Source organism: Lepidochelys kempii, chromosome 1 (genome assembly GCF_965140265.1).
Source record: "Lepidochelys kempii isolate rLepKem1 chromosome 1, rLepKem1.hap2, whole genome shotgun sequence".
NCBI classification, from domain to species: domain Eukaryota; kingdom Metazoa; phylum Chordata; order Testudines; family Cheloniidae; genus Lepidochelys; species Lepidochelys kempii.
The window spans coordinates 139,451,060-139,472,561 of NC_133256.1; the positions used below are offsets into that span (position 1 = coordinate 139,451,060).

General features: G+C 37.7%; 1 protein-coding gene across 22 annotated transcripts in view; it reads right to left on the reverse strand.

The window, feature by feature from the left end:
- BCLAF3 (BCLAF1 and THRAP3 family member 3) overlaps window positions 1–21,502 on the reverse strand; it is a 59,425-nt gene that overhangs the window by 27,847 nt on the left and 10,076 nt on the right. For 21 of the 22 annotated variants that reach the window (XR_012160363.1, XR_012160361.1, XR_012160374.1 and 18 more), the window contains 7 exons: window positions 14,557–14,630; window positions 10,502–11,080; window positions 9,480–10,145; window positions 6,386–6,564; window positions 5,112–5,226; window positions 4,774–4,837; window positions 1,872–1,990 (listed from right to left, as the gene is read on the reverse strand). Coding sequence is in view for 17 of the 22 variants with exons in the window: in XM_073356927.1 (XP_073213028.1) it covers window positions 1,872–1,990; window positions 4,774–4,837; window positions 5,112–5,226; window positions 6,386–6,564; window positions 9,480–10,145; window positions 10,502–11,080; window positions 14,557–14,597 (1,763 nt within the window). In the remaining 5 variants the exon portion in view is untranslated. Of the gene's footprint in view, window positions 1–1,871; window positions 1,991–4,773; window positions 4,838–5,111; window positions 5,227–6,385; window positions 6,565–9,479; window positions 10,146–10,501; window positions 11,081–11,167; window positions 11,199–14,556; window positions 14,631–21,502 lie in introns of those variants that run through there. The other variant, XM_073356941.1, reaches the window with a different exon arrangement.

Here is a 21,502-nt window from a genome sequence, read left to right on the forward strand (position 1 = left end):
CATACTCTTAGCACCCTGGATTAAGAGGAGACAACAAATTTTGAAGGTGGAATTTTAAAAATCTGGTTGTAACCAAAGTTATGCATGTCAGATTAGACAATCAAATTATCCCTTCTAGGCTAAAAAACTATTTACCTATGAAAGTGCAGGATATGAAGAAACACTGCATGAATGATGAAGAACCCTTGGCGCTATATGCCACCAAAAGCAGCAAAGGTGCAAAGCGCAAGAAGAAAAACAACATTTCTTCTTCACATTCTGCACAAAATTATATTTTTTTCCTACAACTTTTGCAGATTTCACAATTGTACATTGGTGTCTTATATACAGTTTAAATATAAAGCTGAAAAATAACTGCCTGAAACATAATACTGGGGTTTATGGTTAGCAGTTTCAAACGCATAAAGCCTGGAATGCTGCTTTAAAAATGCCTTTTATATTCTCTCCTGATAGAAAGAAAACAGCTCATTAGCTTAAGCACCACTAAAAAGTCCTCTAAATAAAACCATACAAAATTTGTAATTTTTAAAGTTCTAAATTAAAACAGACATTATGCAGTACCCAAAAGAATGCTTACTGATATTATACCCTTCGGTCTCCTCCTTGAACAGGCCATACCTCTCCCTTCCCCCCTCCCTCTCTCATTTAGTATACCACAAATACAGTAGTGTCAACATCTACCTAAGAAAAGATTTACCATAAAAAGAAGCAGCCACTACAAGTCAAGATTTAGCTTTGGGGCTATACAACCGACCATTTCCATTTGGCTATTCAAGTTGCTTAGCACCTACTTTTAAATAAGAATTTATAGTATGGCCTAAAAGCATTTAAAGGTAAATCTCTATTGTTTGAAAATATATAGTTATAAAATGAATTCTAAGCACACCCATTGAGATATACTGGATGAGACTTGAATAGCAGTGAGTCAAGCTAGTCAGTTACATAATATATTCTGTATGATCTTCCATGAAAGTTCTCCTCAATTTAAAAAAAAAAAAAAAAAAAAAGAGAGAAACATGATGAGGATGTTACAAACTGACAAAAGAAAGGAAATTAGTTCTTTCTCCCCTTCTGAAGTCTGCACCCAGTCCAAGCCACAAATTAATTTTCTAATCAGTAGGTATTGCAACTTACTATGTAACAGACTTTGTATTTAAAATAAATATGCACTTGCATGTTATGAGGTATCATCAAATCAAGCCTTTTTTATTACAATTTGGCAGTTTCCTCCACAATTATTCTTTTCTATATAAAGAAGTAATCTTTATATATTCAGATTAATCTTTTAAGGTTAACAAGTGAAGTAGTAAAATTGAGTTAAGCAGACATTTCTGTGCTGAATGTCCCACTAATCAAGCAGTGGGAGGCACTCAGTGCAGTAATTAACTAAAATCTTTTGAAAAAGCTCTCTCTAAAATATTCTTGGAACTTCCGGCTTCACTGAAGGTATTCTAGATGGGGACATCACAAATAGCAGTGGTCGCACAGAACAATTAATTCCAGAATACTGTCAGTGAACCAGAGAATTCCAAGAGAATTTTACAACAAAGAGGAATTTTTAAATGGTTAAAAAAAATCTATTTGAACTGAATTCCTTCCTCCTTTCCACAGCCTGGCCAGTGGGAACATTAGACACTTAAAACTTAATTTTGATTTTCACATTGCAGTTCATCTTTATTAAAAGTTAACTGTTCTCTCTTTCAAGGCTGTTCTTTGTACTTCAAAATAAGTCTAGGTGTGTTTATAGTGGATTTCAATTGAATTTGATTTTGAGACTCAAAATTCAAGGACCAACCTTAAAAACAGACGCAAAAATTTCTGATGACCCTACAGACTCAGGCATACAGATGTATTCGCTAAAGGTAGATTACCTTTGAATTACACTGTCTATGTGAAACAATCTCTCATCTTCATTCTGCAGCCTCTCTTTTCTCCTCCTCTCTATATCATGACGTAGATCATTTGGATCTTCTAGAACTCTCACAACAGTCTAAGTAATAGGAAGGGAAATTTTATTGAAATTATATTGGATATATAAAATTAATTTAAAGGCAGGTTACTTGATCCACACAGTAGGTGCTGTGGCTTATCTTGTGCTTGCAAAACCATTTAAAAGAAGTGTAACCATCTGAGGGCAGGTAGGAGCCAGGCATGCACATTGACCCATGGATACAAAGTTCAGACTTTGGTTAGAAAGAACTCAGCTCTGCAACTATCTGCTGATCCTCTCTGCTTTGTTTTACTAATTACAATATCTCAAAGTAACAAGGAAGAAGGGTCAGTGTACAGCTGAAGAGGCAAAATATTCACAGAACTCCATTACTGGTACTTAGGCTGCCATTCTCCTTCATGTAGTTACCGCTAAATTTGCACTGTAGTAGATTAGCAAGCGGCAAGAGAGCAGAATACTTAATTAAAAGACCTCAAGCCTTCCCTCCTGAAATGAGCATCCTATTTAGCTATGGAGTTGAGAAAAAAAAGTGCTGAATAAACTAAGCTATGAGTGGTTTCAGAGTAGCAGCCATGTTAGTCTGTATTCGCAAAAAGAAAAGGAGTACTTGTGGCACCTTAGAAACTAACCAATTTATTTGAGCATAAGCTTTCGTGAGCTACAGCTCACTTCATCGGATGCATTCGGTGAGCTGTAGCTCACGAAAGCTTATGCTCAAATAAATTGGTTAGTCTCTAAGGTGCCACAAGTACTCCTTTTCTTTAAGCTATGAGTGGAATTTCAAGTGGGATCCTTACAAAGAAAGGTACATTCGTGAGATAAATTGGGAAGGTGGCTCCTCTGTTAGAAAGCACTCCAAGGCTCCTCAGCCCCAACTCTGGTGATATGATTTATCAAGGCTGAGAAGAGAGATATCAAAGGGAACACTCAACCATTACAAGACCCCGGGGCCTAGAAAAGGAAGGGGGTACAGGTGAGCTAAGAGGATCTGCCCCAGGAATCAGTGAGAGCTGACAGGCTAGCATGGAGACACAAAGAGTAAGAAAAGAAGAAACTGAAGTAGTGGCAGTCGGCTTCTCATAACCCAGAGATGGAGATAAATGGGCTGGCTGAAACATGTGAAAGACTACAATCAGGGGTTAAAGAGAAATATGCATGTAGATTTTTATTATGTTTATCCTTTGCTCTGTATGCTCTGTACCATTAGTGAATGAATAAAAAACGGGGGGGCTGTGTTTTGAAAAAAGCTGTTTTGGAGTCACATTAACTACCTCAGTGGTCACAGGACCCGAGTGAAAGTGGTGACAGGTGCCAAACCAAGTTGGTCCCACCGCATTAACACAGGTAGGAAACAGGTGAGCTGACAGCCATAGACCCAGTTCCAGAGTAGTTGAAGTACATGGTTCCACACAGACTAAGGTGCAAGAAGCCAGGTCTGCCACCTAGGGGGTACTTGAGAAGGACTAAAGGGGCTCAAAGTTCCCGCGGTAACTGTGACACCCAGATACATTACTTTAACCATCTGGATAATCTCTAGATAGAGATCTCTTCTCCTTTGGTCTTGTTACCAAAGTCCTAAAATAAGATTACTTCCAAATTGGCTTAGTTTTCAAAGGTCTGTTTTCACATCTAATTTATTCAGCTAGCCTTCCTCAGCATGGTTTGAAGCTTTGAGTGGAAGATATAGATATATGTTCTGCTTTCTCTTTGGAAAATACTAAACAAGAGGGGTCCATCATTAAAGTCTGGATTTTACTCAGCCGCCAGGAAGAGAACTTTTCTGGAAAGAAAAGGTAGAGAACAGTTCCCCAACATTCAAAAAGAGTAGCCATAAGCCGACTAAGAATCTAGCTCAACATACAGAAGTTAACAGGCTGGTGAACTGGGGGAATTAGACCTTTGAGGGAATGCTTCTCCATACAACACTGAGCTTGGCAACAAGGGCTTACCTCTTGAATGTTTCTTTGAAACAGCTACATCAAAACTGATCTCTCAGCATGTTGTTTCTTAAGAGAGGACAGAGGACAATGGGACTCTGAACAGGCTGCTATAACCAATTATTTGTCTATAAGTACTTCTGATCGGATGATCCAAAGCCTCAGATGGAAAGGCCTATTCCCATTTTTCTTATTTGCATCTTGTTCTCATATCAGAGAACACCAGCCAAGTATCCTCAAGTAGGTGCCCTTTTCCCAAACACTTTAAGTACCTAGTGTGAAATACAGAGCAGTGATTGAAGCCTGCGTGCTTTTCTGGATCCACATTAACTAGATCTAACGTTTTTTAAACAATATGTAAATACAACTATAATCATTAAAGTACATTGACAATACAGTTGGTTTGGGGTAAATAGTGCTGAGGCTGCTTGCGCCTACAAAAAGAGAAGTACTCAGGACAACTATTTAGTTTAGTGAGAGGGGAAGAAGGTTAGAGCCTTTTATAACCCCAGAGGGAACACTGGATCCATGGATTAACTGGCATCAACTCAATATTATTTAAACTGCTTTCAAATGGTTTTGAGTTCACAAAGCATAGCATGAGTACTCAAAAACTTCAGTTGGCAGAGAACACATCTGCCTGCTTATTGAGTGGGCAGGGAAATACACAACACCTGGACTGTCAAGATTCAGTTTCTAAATTTATGTGCAAAAAAAGGTAAAAAAAACATAATATTAGCTTAAATTTTTTGGTGGTTCAGTATTTGTATACTAATGGGAATGTTATGGACGAGTTACAAGAGCATGAAAAAAGGATAACAGAAGTGCTGACAGATTGTCACTGTAACTTATTCTCCCCTCATAAAAAACAAAAAATTAACATACCTGTCCAGATTCACATGGCATAGCTAGTTTATTCTGAAGTTCTGCCAAAGATATATCAATTCTCCTGAAGTAATAAGCCAAAATGATACAAGAATGAGTATGCGACATTTAAACATGGAAGAGAATGATCACTTTAAACTAAAAGCCATTGTTATTATGGCCATTCTTAAGACAATTATACTACACAGTTGCATGCTATGCAATTTACAGTCCACTAAAAGATTTTGAAAGAAATATTCCATTTATTTCATATTCCACATTAAGCTGCATGTATAATATACTGGAAACAATTAAATAGCTTAATCAATATAAGTAATAGCACAAAGTTTATGCTTTACCTGTGAATTTCTGGATCTGAATATATTTTAACTTCATTTAAATTTACAACTGGTTTATCTTGAATTTTTGAGAAGCGTTCATTTAAAGTTAGGTCAGAAGATGTAAAATAATTTGCTGTGAAGATATATTAAATGCAAAAATATTACTTTATCATTTGTATTGCAATTGCAGAACCATACTATTAAAATATTAACTGTACAAAACACTGAACGCTGACATCAAAATAAATTCCACTTGAAATCCAACCCTAACTCTCACTGCTGAAAGATTAGTACTTTAACAAACTGCACACATATTATAGCAGCCATCCTAGTACTTTAATATTTAGCATATTAGCAACAATGAAATTAATCATTTCATTTTTCAATGAAATTAATCTCAAACATAAAAAGAAGTAAGTTTACTATCTCTGTTAATATAATATTTTAAATACTGGTACCTATGGGTTGTCACAATCAGCATGGCATAGAAGTAGCACTACAACAAAATTAGTAAGGTTAAACTGAAAAATGAAAGAAGAAGCAAATATAAATTGCTTATAGGTAATGTTGAATAAAATAAAGTATATCTTATCTCATTCCTTTCCTCCCAAGAAAAGCTATATGAGAGGCACCAGTATCTCTCCATGGCAACACAAGCCCTGGTACTGCAAGATGGGATGCATATGGGTGTCCCACTGAGGTCAACAGAACTCTACACTGGTGCAATAGTTTGTACATATGAATTACCACATAGAATTGAGGCCCTAGCTTTGTATTTGTTTTGGCTGTAAATGAAATGCAAATCGAGTCCGTTTTTACTTAATATAAAAACTATGTAATCAAGTGAGGCCACCGGTTAAGAGACTACTTTTGTCCCAGAAGTCAATTTCTAACTCCACCTTTAACAATCAAGAGCCCCGATATCCTACCACCTTCTCCATGCTGCCAAGCCCCCTGCATATCCCTTACCCACATTCACTAAGGACAGAACCCCATGTCTTCCTTGAGAAACAGCTTAATTTGATCGCTCCTCTAGAAAAACCCTTCCTGAACACTTAGCGGACACCAGATTTCCTCTACTCTAGAGACTAGACTACCAAAACCTTCACATCAGCATTCCTTGTCAAACATGCCCAAGGCCACAGCCACCCCACAGACTGCTCAGAAATCTGCATGAGGCTTTACTTGTCTTGTTCTATTTGTATTCAAATAGAGACTTATGGTAAATACCAAAACATTTTAATTAACCACATCCCTAGTTTATATGTTCAAGCCTAAAATATTATAATCACCTTTAACTTGATGGATAATTGTTATGATTTCCTGAGTAAATTCTTTTGATGGGTTGTTCTCGACATTTTGTGTTACAGACTCCATGTGTTCAAACACTGGATGAAAATGTTCATTTTTCCTGCCAACAGCAACCAGATCATGAGACATCTGCCGCTCCATAGTATGGCTAGAAGCAGTCCTAGAATAAATTTGTATAAATTTATTTAGTAACTTTCAGAGATACTGAAATATTAACAAAATATTAAAATAAAGGCTAGATCAAGAGACAATTTCATCTTAGGGAAAGATGGAAAAAAATTAAAGCCCTTTTCACATTTTAAATCAAACACTACGCAAGGAACACAGATCATGAAGGAGAAGATTGAATGAGGAATGAAGGAGAGGATAGCTCAGACTATGCGTGAGCTAGGACTGGATTTTTAATGAGTATATATATATTTGTAGATTTAAAATTATGTAATGCACCTAGATTATCAAATAAAAATAAAGGAAAAACATGTATTCAGAAACAGCCATTACTATAGACGTATGTTCCAGCAGAAGGTATGGAGTGATTTTGGAACTCAGCAGGATGTATCTCCATATTCAAAAAGAGGGACTATATTGGTTTCCAACAGTAGTCTAGGCTATTCCCTCCCACTACCACCCCGTCAAACAATGACTCAATTTTCAAAAAGTCTTGTGGCTGACTATTGCAAGTAACCAGCTTGACTGGTTAATATATCAAAGGAGAAGCATCTGGTGTTTTTATCAGTACATTTTAAAATTTCTAAATTAAGCTGGTCTCCAAAATTGCTGCAGTCTCTCAAACTATTTTGAAGACAGCAATACTTTTAACAATCTTATTCTATTACCCTCCTTACAATGAACACTTTAGTCATTATTTAGGAAAACACAAAATGCAGAACATGTTTAAGTGTTCCACATTATCATCTTTTTTATAAAATACAAAAATGTTTCAGAATTTTTTTTATTGTGCTTTTGGAAGGCACCTCTCTATTTTCTTCCATCAAGAAGCAACATATAAATAATGATGAGCTACGTCAGACATAGCTGTTCCTGGAAGGTCTTCAAAACTGTTTGCCTATTTGCCACTGAAGAATAGGAAGCTTTCCAATGAAAATTAACAGGCCTAAGCAACCAACTTCTGCAGAATTTAAGTTTTCAGTTAAAAAATGGATGCAAAAATAGTCTTCCAAATGTGAAATGAATGACAATCCATACAATGTTGTCTTGCTCAGTCTGCAAATAAATTTCCATCTCTACTGTGGGTGGCTTTCCCAAACAGAAGCAGAGTGAAATTAGCAAGACATGGCCAGGTTCTTCACTACTGTTTTTCAGAGCCTTGTGGGAAGCAGTGAAACGGAGCAGGATCATGTCATGTATATTGCCACTCAAGAAAGCAGGAACAGCAGCCCAAGCACAGGTGCCACTGTCTCTCAAGCTCCCTAGTGGTACAGCCCTCTATAGTCTTTCATATTGGCCTCTCTTCAGTTAGTACAATGTTCTTTTTAGTCTCCATAACTCCATATTTTATTACTGATTTCAGGCAGAAAAATATACAAAAGAAACCTTGATGGGGAGGGGAAAAAATACTGTGGGAGTAGTTCCCTTTATATATAAGGAGTTTCTAATTGACTATATTATTTTGATATTTCTTAGACCAATATAGTTTATCAATGTAATGAAATACCACTCAGACATCTAGAGCATCGGTTTATTGTTCACCTTTCAGAAAATCCATCATGAATGTAAGAATTGCTATACCAGATAAAACCCGTGCAGTCTCCGCAAGGGAAGTTTCTTCCTAACGTTTGTCAGAAGTTGGCTTCTGCCATGAGGTATGACTGTTTGCCTCCCTTATAAAAATCTTTCTCCCACCTTATGTAGTTATCCAATTCTTTTTTTAATCCTATTAACTCCTTGATTAAATCTGGTCATCCTCAAGATTTTGCCACTTAACTGTTCACCCTCTTCTACAGTTCATTAATATAATAATAAACACTAGTCCTAGTAGAGAATCTTATGACACCCGATTGTTAATCTTTTGCCATGCTGCAAATGGATAGTTTTCTGTCTTTCAGGCAAGTTATAATTCATCACAGTACTTTACCTCTCAGAACATAACTACCTAGTTTCCCTACCCTACCCCCTCAAAATAGCTTCTCGTGAAGGACTCCGTCAAGGTTTTCCAGCCTAAATTATATAAACCATCTCTCCTTTACTCACCATCATGTTAATAGGTTAGAATAATTCTAGTATACTAAAGCATGATTTCTTCTCAAGAAGTCATACTGTCCTGTCTGTCCTTATAATTTTCATCTAGGTATTTATATTGCAATTTCTACTAATTTACTGGTACTTAAGTAGGTCTGATAGGGATGATCATAGAAATTACAAAACACACACCTATTTAACATAGGTACAACATTTGCCATTTCCAGTCCTCTGGCATAGTGGTTGATTACAATAATGCCATATTTTTGTTAGCTTCATGAGCTTCACTTTCAAGCTCATGAAGAACCGTTGCAGAAATACCATCAGGCCCAGGTAACATGCTGCTATTTAATTTAGTTTGTTCCAGCAACACCGCTTTCAACACATTTGGATTATACAGCCCATGAATGTACCATTTTGTTCTATAGTTTTATTGGATTTGAGATCTCAGGTGTTTGAGATTATATACATTTTAAGGCTGTAATTTTCAAAGGAGCCTAATGGAGTTAGGTACCAAGTCCCAGTGGAAGTCAATGAAAATCCCATCCTAAATGGTCATTCCAGAAGAAAGGACAAAACCAGATTTTTACCTGGTTAAAAAAAAAACAAAAACAAAAACACACCCAGGTAGTTATAGGCATCTCAGTGAGAGAAAAAAAAAACCATACACCTTTTTTCCCCCCGCCACATCCTTATAATCAGGTACTATTTTCTTTTCATAGAAACAAACAGTAACTTACACCGCAGTTAGCAAGTTAGCATTTTGTACTAAGGAACAACCACCTTATTTTGCCCTACTTACCACCTTAAGAATCTTTGGTTTCTCTAATATTCACAACTAAACAGGAAAGCATGAACAGGTAAGAAAAAAAATACCTGTACTTGTTTATCATTTTCTTCATATCCACTTTGATTGTGAGCAGCTCCTTCCTAGGAGTGACATCTGACATTTTCACATCTGAAACTGTATGACTTGTATCATGATGGCTATTAGAAGAATCTATTTTTTTTCTGAAATCACCTTCATTTCTTACTCTTTCCTTCTTTGTGTTATTAAAGGGTCTCAGATCAACATCATTTTTGTAAGAGTTGGCACATGCATTGCAGCCCTTCTCTGAACTATATTTAATGGGTACTTCATTATGCCCTTCTTCAGTCTGTCTCACTCTTCCACCACTACAGTAATCTAACTCTTTGCTATTCAGAGCACCCTTAGGAGAATTATATTTTTGGTCTTCCTGCTTTACATACTTCTGAGCTCTATCATCAGAAAAAGATTTTGTCCCATCTGGGTATCTATGATGTTTGTAACTATAGCCATATGCTATCTTCGCAACAGAACTCTTTGTGTACTCCCTTTCAGCAGGCCGATGAGCTTGGGGACCAAGGTTTCTTTGCTCCTCCTTTTTTTGGTAGGGTGGAAAAGAACGATCTTGCTTCCATTTGTGATTTCTTGCTATTTCTCCACCGTCATCTCTCTCAATTTCTTTAGCCCTTTTAGATGTGTGCCCATGTTCTCTGTAATCACGATCTTCAGGATACCTGTGTTGACATAAAGCAATTTACACTTGCACTAGAGAAGAAAGTGAGAATTTATGTGCAGAATGTTGGATAGCACGGCCTTATATGCAGAATGCGTGGCAAGTTAACCCAAAATCCCTCAAGCCAGAGTACAGAAGTGCAGGGGCACTTAAAAGGAAAATATTATCCTTTTATACTCTAGCCATGTACATGGATTTACTTAAAAAGATAAATACTTCTCTACCACCAGTTGCCCACAATTAAACTACAAATTGATAAATGCCTTTCAAGGTGGAAATCTTCAACTATAATGAAAACAGACTTTCACTTGAGGCTTTACACCACATTACCCAGGTTTAATTATTTTATTCCTATACCTCTTCTGCAAAGAGCTCCTTGTCGTAAATTCTTCAGAAGCTCTTCGGAGTGACTGACCATATTTGTCTCCTTGTAACCTCTGGTGCCTCATTTCATCTTCATGCCATTTTCTTTCAAATTTACATGAAGCCCCTAATGGTCTATGAAAAGGTTTCATTCCTTTCTCATCTGCAGTGTCTCTGAAGTCCTCAGGCATATATTTTTCTTGCATTTTGTGTGGGTAAAAAGGTCGATCATGTTCTTTGTAGGATATTTCTGAGTATTTGGGTGGAAACGGATATCTCCTGTTGCCTTCAAGCCTTTCTGATGAATGTGTTCTATAGGGTTTATGACTATACATATCCTCTAAAGAAATTCTTTTTAGGTTTGGCGAAGATGATCTATGTTCGTAAATTCTGTGGTGGATATTCCCATGTGGTGCAAATCTCGCATTGCTTTGTCCGTATTTCCCATCTTCCACTCTCCAAGACATAGGTTTCTTTAGGTCCTTCCTAAATCCCTTATATTCACAGTCATAATTAATATGAGCATGCCTTTGTCTATGGTGTTCTGGGCTCCTAAATGCAGGTGATAAGGACCTACACAAGAAAAAAAAATGATTCCATTTTAAGTGTTACAAATTTTTTTGTTAGAACAAAAATATATTCAATGCAAAAATAACTTACGTAGTATTACTGCGATGTTAGGGTTCATAATCTAAACAAGCCAAAGTATTCAAAATTAGAAAGCCCAAAGCAATTGCATCTCAGCTAGAGCGGATATAAAAACCTGATTTTTCCCCTAATGAAAAATTACATGGGAAAATACCTAATTTTTTTAATTGAAAATTTTTAGGTTTTCCACAAGAACTTTCATTTCAAAACAATTTTTTTTTTCGTTTCTATTACACTGGAAAATGTTGGAAAACAGTAAGCAAATGTAGAAAGCACTTTCACACTTGTTTACCATTTTTCAAATTTTTTCAGTGGAAACAAAAAGGGGGTGGGAGTGGTAAGAGGTGGAGAATGGGGGAACCCCAAACGTTCAAAAACCAAAAAATGGAGACAAAACATCATAGTTTCCAAACACTGGAACCAATTTTTTAAGAAATGCCACTTTGAAGCATTATGTTTAATTTCAAAACTTCCTTTTGAACAAAACAAAAAACTTTATTGAAATTAGGCTTTTCCTGCAGAAAATTCTGATTTTGTCAAAACCACATTTGCCACTAGGAAAAATTTTCATAAGTCAAGAAATTTAAACCAGCTCTCTGTCTTCTTGCATGTAAATATGAATGGTTTTGCTAGTAAGTATATACGTGAATATGTTAAACGATACTTCCACATGTTCATTTTAAAAATTAAAAAAACATGATTGATTGCACTTTCATATGCAAATATGGAGTTCATACAACTAATTATTCAAATGAACAGTGTTCCATCACAAATTCAAGTGACACTTGCGCATTAAAATAAATACTCTTCCATGTGTATTTCAATGTGTGATGAAAGCATGTTGAATAAAGTATGCTCATCTGACTTTCAAAAATGCTGAGGCCAGCTATGCAGGGGTGTTTTTTTGTTTGTTTTTTTTTAAAACTGCCAGACACCTACTAGTCAGAGGCCATTCCAAAAGAATAAGACAGTAGGAACCACCCATTGAGAATCAGGAGGCAATCACAGACCAAAGCATCTTGTATTTAAACTAACCAATTACTGAATATTTACAGCAAACTCTGCAATCAATCCACAGATTTAGAGAACCCTTGAAAATCGTAAATTCCAAGAAAATCACTATCTTCTTGTGGATTTTTCCTTAGCAAATGCAAAATTCATTGCAGATTGCTAGTTCAATTCTAGAAAGCTATGTTCAGCAAAAAAGCTGTCTGCAGACGCAGGACACCACCATCAACTTTGAAAGGTACGGTCACACCTATGGGGGCCAACTAGAAATGTAGTGGTTGTTTTGACATTCTGCCAAAATTGATAGCATGCACCCCGCTCCCTCTACTCAGGAGGGAAAGACTTCATCCAGCCTACCCAACAAACCCCAACAGTCCACCTCACTTAATTGTTAACCAGTTTGTTTTACTTTTTTAAAAATGGAAATGGAATTTAAAAACCTGTCTCAAATTAAACTGGTGCCGTGCATGCACAAACTCCTTCTTGCAGGCTTAATGATGCTTGAAACCTATTACCGATTTCTATCTGGCTCAAATTTCATGCAAATAAGAACTCATGGAAACAATTTACTTTTCAAAACTTGCTTTTACAGATTACATAAAATTAATATTTTATAAAATAAATGTTTTGTTTGAAATAAATTTTTAGCCTTAATATCTTTTTGTTCTGCTATCCTAGAAGATACAGGCTGTTTTATAAACTTGTATATGAAGCGATGTTCTGAAAATATAAACTAGGGCTGTCGATTAATCGCAGGTAATCAGTTAACTCACGTGATTAACTCAAATAATCAATCATAATTAATTGCTGTTTTTAATTGCACTGTTAAATAGAATACCAATTGAAATTACATATTTTGGATGTTTTTCTACATTTATATTGTACTGTGTTGTAATTGAAATCAAAGTGTAGATTTTTTATTACAAATACTTGCATTGTAAAAATGATAAACAAAAGAAATAGTATTTTTCAGTTCACCTCATACAAGTATTGTAGTGCAATCTCTTTGTCGTGAAAGTGCAAATTACAAATGTAGATTGTTTGTTACATAACTGCACTCAAAAACAAAACAATGTAAAACTTCAGAGCCTACAAGTCCATTCAGTCCTATGTCGTGTTCAGCCAATCGCTAAGACAAACAAGTTTGTTTACATTTACAGGACATAATACTGCTGTCTTCTTATTTACAATGTTACCAGAAAGTGAGAACAGGCATTTGCATGGCACTTTTGTAGCTGGCATTGCAAGGTATTTACGTAACAGATATGCTAAACATTCGTATGCCACTTCATGCTTCGGCCACCATTCCAGAGGACAGGCTTCCATGCTGATGACACTCGTTAAAAAAATACTGCGTTAATTACATTTGTGACTGAACTTATTGGGGGGAGAATTGTATGTCCCCTGCTCTGTTCTACCCACATTCTGATACATATTTCATGTTACAGCAATCTCGGATGATGACCAACCACATGTTGGCATTTTAAGAACACTTTCACTGCAGATTTGACAAAACGCAAAGAAGGTACCAATGTGAGATTTCTAAAGATAGCTAGAGCACTCGACACAAGGTTTAAGAATCTGAAATGCCTTCCAAAATCTGAGAGGGATGAGGTGTCGAGCATACTTTCAGAAGTCTTAAAAGAGCGACACTCTGATGCAGAAACTACAGGACCCGAACCATCAAAAAAGAAAATCAACCTTCTGCTGGTGGCATCTGACTCAGATAATAAAAATGAACATGCGCCAGTCTGAACTGCTTTGGATTATTATTGAGCAGAACCCGTCATCAGCATGGACGCATGACCCCTGGAATGGCGGTTGAAGCATGAATGGATATATGAATCTTTAGCACATCTGGCACGTAAATACCTTGCGACGCTGGCTGCAACAGTGCCCACAAATGCCTGTTCTCACTTTCAGGTGACACTGTAAACAAGAAGAGGGCAGAATTAACTCCTGCAAATGTAAAACAAACAAACTTGTTTGTCTGAGCAATTGGCTGAAAAAGTAAAAGAACTGAGTGGACTTGCAGGCTCTAAAATTTTACATGGTTTCATTTTTGAATGCAGGTTTTTTTGTACATAATTCTACATTTGTAAGTTCAACGTACAAATTGAATCACTACAGTACTTGTATAAGGTGAACTGAAAAATAATATTTCTTTTGTTTTTTAACAGTGCAAATACTTGTAATAAAAAATATAAAGTGAGCACTGTACACTTTGTATTCTGTATTGTACTGAAATGAATATATTTGAAAATGTAGAAAACATCCAAAAATATTTAAATAAATGGTATTCTATTATTGTTTAACAGTGCAATTAATGGCTATTAATGTTTTTAATCACTTGACAGCTCTTATATAAGCCATAATAAAAGTTAAGGATTTACCTGTATTTCCACCTTGGTGATCTTGATCTAGATCTAGCCATCTTTTGATGTGTGTGTCAATTAGTTTCTTGAAGCTATAAGAAAAATATGAATTATTAGTCTGTTTAGAGAGCTATAATAACTGGTTCTCCGGACAGTTTTTAAGCAAGAGAGCTATCAATAGGAGGCATAGACTTTTTTTTATTTATTTATTTTTACGAGATTTGTATTTAAATCTTGTTCAGTTTTTTTAAAAAAAAGATAAAAAGTGATTTTGTGAGGCTGGTAGCCTGAGAAAAAACAGCTGTTTTCTTTAAAATTATTTAAATATTGGGCAATTGCTCCCTTTCCTCTCTAAATTCTGTGATATTTGTGTTTAGGAATCTTTGAAAAAGTAATGTCACAAGGGACCTGCAAGAACAGAAAAAAAGTGACATGATTATAAGGTTATGTGCTGAATGCCACAAACAGCAGACATAGGAGGAGCATTCAGGACATTAGTGAAATTAATTTTTTCTCCCTTCTTTATAAATTTAAGAGTATTATCTGCATATACTGAACTTCTCTTAGTGTATTCAGCAAAAGTTGTTTTAAGCAGTTACAGGTCACCTTTTCATAATTACATTTTGCTTGTCTTAAATAGTATCATAATACACAGGAAAAGACACATTAAATTTCCTTATATTCACTTTTTAATCCATTGGTGACAGAGCGTTTCCCAGTGGTAACTTGCTATTTTGATTTAGGTTTTTATAACCTGATTTTAGACATATTTAAAAACATACAGATGATGACAAATTACAAAAGGAAACATTTCCCATTTTTAAACAAGTCTAATATAGTGTTTACACTTTTCCTTTCCAACCCCATAAAATTCAATTATGTTTCTTAACATTATTTGCTTGCTTCCATCAAGTGGGACTTTTTGGATAATATAACTTAAAACAAAATACCAAACTACAATTTCAACTGCAGGAATAGCTATTAGATCTTAACAAATCATTCTATTAATTGCAACTCAGAAGGACATACTGAATAGTCCCAATGAAAACCACAAGCATTCAGATATTATGATAGTGGGTAACCTTTTAAAAACCTAGAGCAACAGGGTATGCTAAGTCAGGAGCTAACTCAGCACCCTGTCACTTTAATACCCATCAGTATATATTAACTGGGATTTAACAGGAAGACAGGTAGTTGACAGAGGGAGTCAATTAACTGAGTAGAGCTACAGCTCAAGGGCTAATTGAAGAGGAAGCAACCCCAGCAGGTGGGATTATATAAACTGACAGGAAGAAAGTGCAGGGGTGAGGGATCCTGAAGTACACAGGATTAGATGCCGCTAGTACTGTTCCCTTCCCTAGAAGCAAGGGGGAAACTGGCTAGGGACTGTAAATATATGTCAACAATGCTACAGGCCATGGCCTGCTGGAAGAATACAATAAAACATGGTGGTGATGGCGAAGGAGACCTGGAGTAGTAGTGGTGAGTTGCTGCAATTGGAGAGGACCTCCAGAGAACCACCCCTGATAACTGGATTTAGTTCTCTGTTTATCAAAACCAGCATTTTCTCATTGAGATGTGCCATAACCTGCCCATATACCAGTTTGCAATAAACTGAAGTTTCTTACTAGAACTATACTTTGCTGGTACTTTATATGTGTTTTTTCTGTACAAATCAAATATCTGAGTATTTACCTTTGGTGAATCCTTCCATGTGGCATAAAATGAAGGAGTAATGCCAAAAGGCAAAAACCTTGTAATGGAGCAGAGATGGTGACATACACCCAAAGACATTTGTACTGAGTGCCTCATAAGAGATCCAAATCCAAAGTAATTTTGATCATCAATGCTGAAGTCATGTGCATGAGAGCCACACTACTAAAATTGCAGATACTTATAGACAAATGGTTTCATTCAATGTTTATTTAAAAATTAAAGGCCAGATTGCAACATTTTTACTCACACTGAGTAGCATCTTATTCCAAAAATGATGCCACTGACATCAATGGTATCACAACAGGGCCATAAGTGATTTCCCACTCGATCCAATGCAATGAAAATCTTTAAAATCTTGGCTAGTGAACATGTTGGAAATGGTGCTTCCTTAACTGATCCATACTCTCAAAGAAGAGAGAGTTCTATTATCTTTGCTAGGATTCAGTTGTTTTCCTTCCCAATCACCAACTCTGCCCATCCAGAAAAAGCACAATGGTTTGTGTACTTCACAAAAAACTTGTTCCCTTCATAGGTTTCTTAAAGTCTTTGTATTTCATTCTTAATTTTAAAAAGTCCATCATCTAAAGAAGCAACATCTCTATTTACTCCCCACTGAAAATAAGTAGTAATGCTGAAGAGGCAATAATGCTCATCCCTAGCCGTCTCAAAGCCATGATAATACAATACGATCAAACTAAAAGTGGAATGTACGTGGTTAAGTCAAACCTAAGAAAAAGCCTTCTCATCCAGATCAGCAATGCAGTCATCTTGGAAGCGTGGGAAAGACTGATAGCATGTACTTGTTTTCGCCTTGGGATAAATGGTACTATTATAATTTCCAGCTCAGACACTCCTTTTGCCTCATGGAAAGAAATGTCTTACTTGTTTTAATATAGGACATTTAAAACTTACCCAAATCAAGTAATCTGACTTCCTGACAGTGAGAGTCAGAAGATTATGGTTTTAAAAAAAGAGAATTTATTAAAGAAATTGCTCATAGCTTATTTTCCAAGGGTATGCAGACAATGACCCAGAGTATTAGTTACCTAAAAATCATAGCAATATATGAAAGAATTATTAATAAATGAAGACTTAGTCCCAGGTCATGAGACTGATTAGTTTGGGGAAGAAACTAGACAGTAATTCTATGTCAGGATTGTCTGAGCCAAGCAGGTGGACTCTGCGGTGGCCTTTTGAGTTGCTGAATCTGCCTCATAGATCTTCCTTACAGATTAATTCACTTGCCTATCTGTTAGGATATAGATATTCAGGCCTGTTTGTAAAGGTCTATACTCTAAGAATTTAGGTGTATTTTTATCACTTGGCTAGTTAGAAGTATAAAAGAAACAATCAAAATCACTGTCTGCCAGTGTAAGGTCCTTCTCTTACTGTGACAGTCTGAGGCCCTGTTCTTAGGCTAAGGCCTTTGGCTAAGCAACAGAGACAGCCATAAGCGACGGGTCACCTCCTCACATTCCAAACTAGTCACATTGAAAGAAGGTGCTACTGGGCTGTTAGGAATACAATCCTGTCCTGATAGTGCCTATCACCTCCAGAGAAAGGGAAGTGCCTAGAAAATGTAAAAGGAAACTCAGTTTGAAAGCATCCTGTCTGGCAAGAACTCACTTATCAATAGCTGGGATGTGAAATCCTCACTTCTGTATTGTTTTGTCATTATAATTCCCACTTTGCTATTGTCTGTCTGTATAATCTCTGTCTGGTTCTGTGATTGTTCCTCTCTGCTGCATAATTAATTTTGCTGGGTGTAAACGAATTAAGGGGGTGGGATATAATTGGTTACATAATCATGTTACAGTATGTTAGGATTGGTTAGTTAAATTTCAGGAAAATGATTGGTTAAGGTATAGAAAGCAGAACTCAAGTTTTACTATATAGTCTGCAGTCAATCAGGAAGTGGGTGGGTGTGGGGGAGGGAAATGGGAACAGGGGTGCGGACATTGGAATCATATTTGGCTAAGGGCAGGAATGGGAACAGGGACACAGGTGTAAGGCTCTGTGGTGTCAGAGCTGGGAAGGGGGAAGGAAGGAAGGAAACTAACTGGAATCATGCTTGCTGGAAGTTCACCCCAATAAACATTGAATTGTTTGAACCTTTGGACTTCGGGTATTGTTGCTCTCTGTTCATGTGAGAAGGACCAGGGAAGTAAGTGGGTGAAGGAATAAGCCCCCTAACACTGTCTACTGGCAACTATAGTGGGATACAAATCCACAAGCTTTGAATTAGAGATCCAATGAAGTCCATTGTACCACAGAGCTTGGGGTACTGCAGGGCCCTCCCATTCTGCTATAATCTGGACACCATTTAAGGAGATATAAGGAACTAATTTTGAAGCTGAGGAAAAATATCTTCTGGACATTTTGCTGTCTGGTTTTTTGGGTCTTTTTGGGGAGGCAGGGGGAAAGAGCAGGTTGTTGTTTTTTGTTTACAAAAGGGAAGACTTGCCATAAGCAATGGTCTTATGCAAAAATAAACCTCCTTAGAATAGTCTTGAAGTACTCCTGATGGAACCCATCCTATATTTCCTTTTTCTTGTCCCTCGAGTTTCAATTCCAAGAACTGATTTTCCTCTCAAGAAGAAGAGTCTGAGCCCCCAAGACAACTTTTCTTGGCCACTGCCTTTTTGAGAGTAGTGCTTTGGGTAGGTACAAGGATCCTTATAACACCCTTAGCAAGGGTCTGAAAGACAAATCTATGCCTGAGCTTAAAATGGCCAGTGTTATTTGTATTCCCTGCCCTTCTCCCATGTGCATTCTTTTGGGGAGGCAGCAAGGATTTGGCTCCTGTACTTTTACCCTGTCTGATTCAGACAGAGATACTAACATACAACACAGAGCTAAGGCAATTCCTGCAGAGCTAGTGGGATGCACGTCTAGATTATTTGAGAGAGACAAGGTGGGTGAAGTACTATCTTTTATGGAATCAGCTTTTGTTGGCGGATTATTTTAATCTTTTTGTATGCTCCAAAAGGCTGCTGCTTCTTTGCTTCCCTTGTCAGACAAGTCTTGGAGGAGGGTATGCTCATAGATTCCTGACTCCTTTATGTGGATTTTTGTCCAGCATGGTCAGACTCAGGAATCATCAATCGGAACTGTGGTCACCTGGCTGATGGGAGAGGGAACTGGAGGTGTCCCAACCTCCACCCTTATATACCTTGAATGGAAAAAATTTACATCGGTAAGTCTAACTGGAAAAACAGTAGCTAGTTAAGGCTTCTGTAAATAGGCTATAAAATATGTGGACTTTGGGTATTCTGTGGAGTTGGGCACAATGGTCCCTTACTGCCATCTTGATACCTCTCCTATCTGGCTTTCGTCTAGCCTTGTTAATAAGGTGGTCTGGTTGATTCATCTGTGGGCTAGGCAGGAGATGGGGAGAAAGAGAGGAAGGGCATTTCCCCAGCCATAAACTAGTAGAGCTCATTATCCATGCATTATCTGGAAAGAGGTTTAGGAATTGAAGGTCTCTCATTTGACCACTTGCCAAGCAAGTATCTAGCAGGGACATACCAAAGCATGCACCAATGCAGTGGCTCAGCAAGAGAGAGAAGCCAAGAATTCAGAGGCTCAACCTCAGAAGACAGCCAAAACATTTGACACAGATCCAGACACATTAAAGCTCAACTGCCCTAAGAGCTAAGACCTGCAGCATAGAAGTCTGTCTGTCCTACTCATAAACAAGGTGGCAAGACAAACCTGGCAGTCTTTTCAACAGATGAGGTATACCCATGAGCCAGGGATTAACAAGCTTTCACAGACCTGGCGTAGCTACCCGTTTTTGGAGGCTCATCAGGCTGCTGTCACTGGATCCGTATGCTATTAAGCTCCTCTGAGTGAGCTCCAGATACTCTCTTTCTTTGGCCTCTTGGCTCACTCCCCAGGAACAGACTCTTGTCTGGTACCCCTTCTCGGAAGGGCTCCATGGTCCAGCTGCCCTAGCCCCAAGACCAGTGCAAAACACACACTCCTGCTCATGACTCCCCAGTAACTTAAGAACACACTTTCCAGAACTCCACCCTAATGGGTACTCAGGTGTATAGTTTAACTCTTCAGTGACATGATAGTTGAAGCAGATAAACAAGAATTTGCAGAGGGATATCTAAACCAATCACTTTACTGCAGGGTGGAATGATTTAAATCAGTGCTTTTCAAACTTCTTTTCTGGAGACCCAGTTGAAGAAAACTGTTGATGCCCACGACCCAACGGAGCTGGGGATGAGGTGTTTGGGGTGTGGGAGGCTCAGGGCTAGGGCAGAGGGTTGGAGTGCAGGCTCTGGGGTGGGGCCGAGGATGAGGAGTTTGGGGCGCAGGATGGGGCTCTGGGTTTGGGGGGGAGCTCAGGGCTGAGGATTGGGGAGCAGGCTTACCTCAGGCAGCTCCTGGTCAGCGGTGCAGTGGGGGTGCTAAGGCATGCTTCCTGCCTGTCCTGGAACTGTGGACCGCGCTCCGCCCCGGATGCGGCCAGAAGCATGTCTGGCTTCTAGGTGGAGGCGCACAAGCATCTCCATGCGGCGCTCGTGGGCAGGCACCACCCCTCCCCCCCACCCCAGCTTCCATTGGCTGGGAACCCCAGTGCTCGGGGAAGGGTCAGCACGTGGAGCCCTGTGCCCCCCCGCCGCCTAGGACCCAGACGTGTTGCTGGTCACTTCCGGGGCACAGCGTGGTGTCAGAACAGGTAGGGACTAGCCTGCCTTAGTTGGGCAGCACCACCGACGGGACCCAGTGCCTTATATTCTGCGACCCAGTACTGGGTCGTGACCCACAGTTTGAAAACCACTGATTTAAAAAACCCAGGGGAAAGCCTTGATTTACATAAGATTTTAATCAACTTTTCCATTTGTATTTCAGTTAATTTTCTAAAGAAGGTGCATTTTCATTGGTTGATATAACATGTTGATTTACAACTAAACAGAGCCTTTACACTAGATTTGGTGCATCTTTTTGCTATCTAGAAGGGTAGACTATATACATTTATTTAAGCAATAATATAGCTTAATATTTTCAGATTCTTATTTATTGTACATTTTTAGTTTGTTAGAAAATGATAATGATATATTGCTTATTTACTAGATAATTAACTTTTAGCTCACGGTTTGTAGAAAGCTGTATTAGGATGACAATTAGAATTTAAACACACAAAACAGCATATAAAGTGTATAAAGTGTATAAAACATACATATAAAACAAAACACCCTTAATTGTTTTAGATACATAAATCTCTCTTAACAAA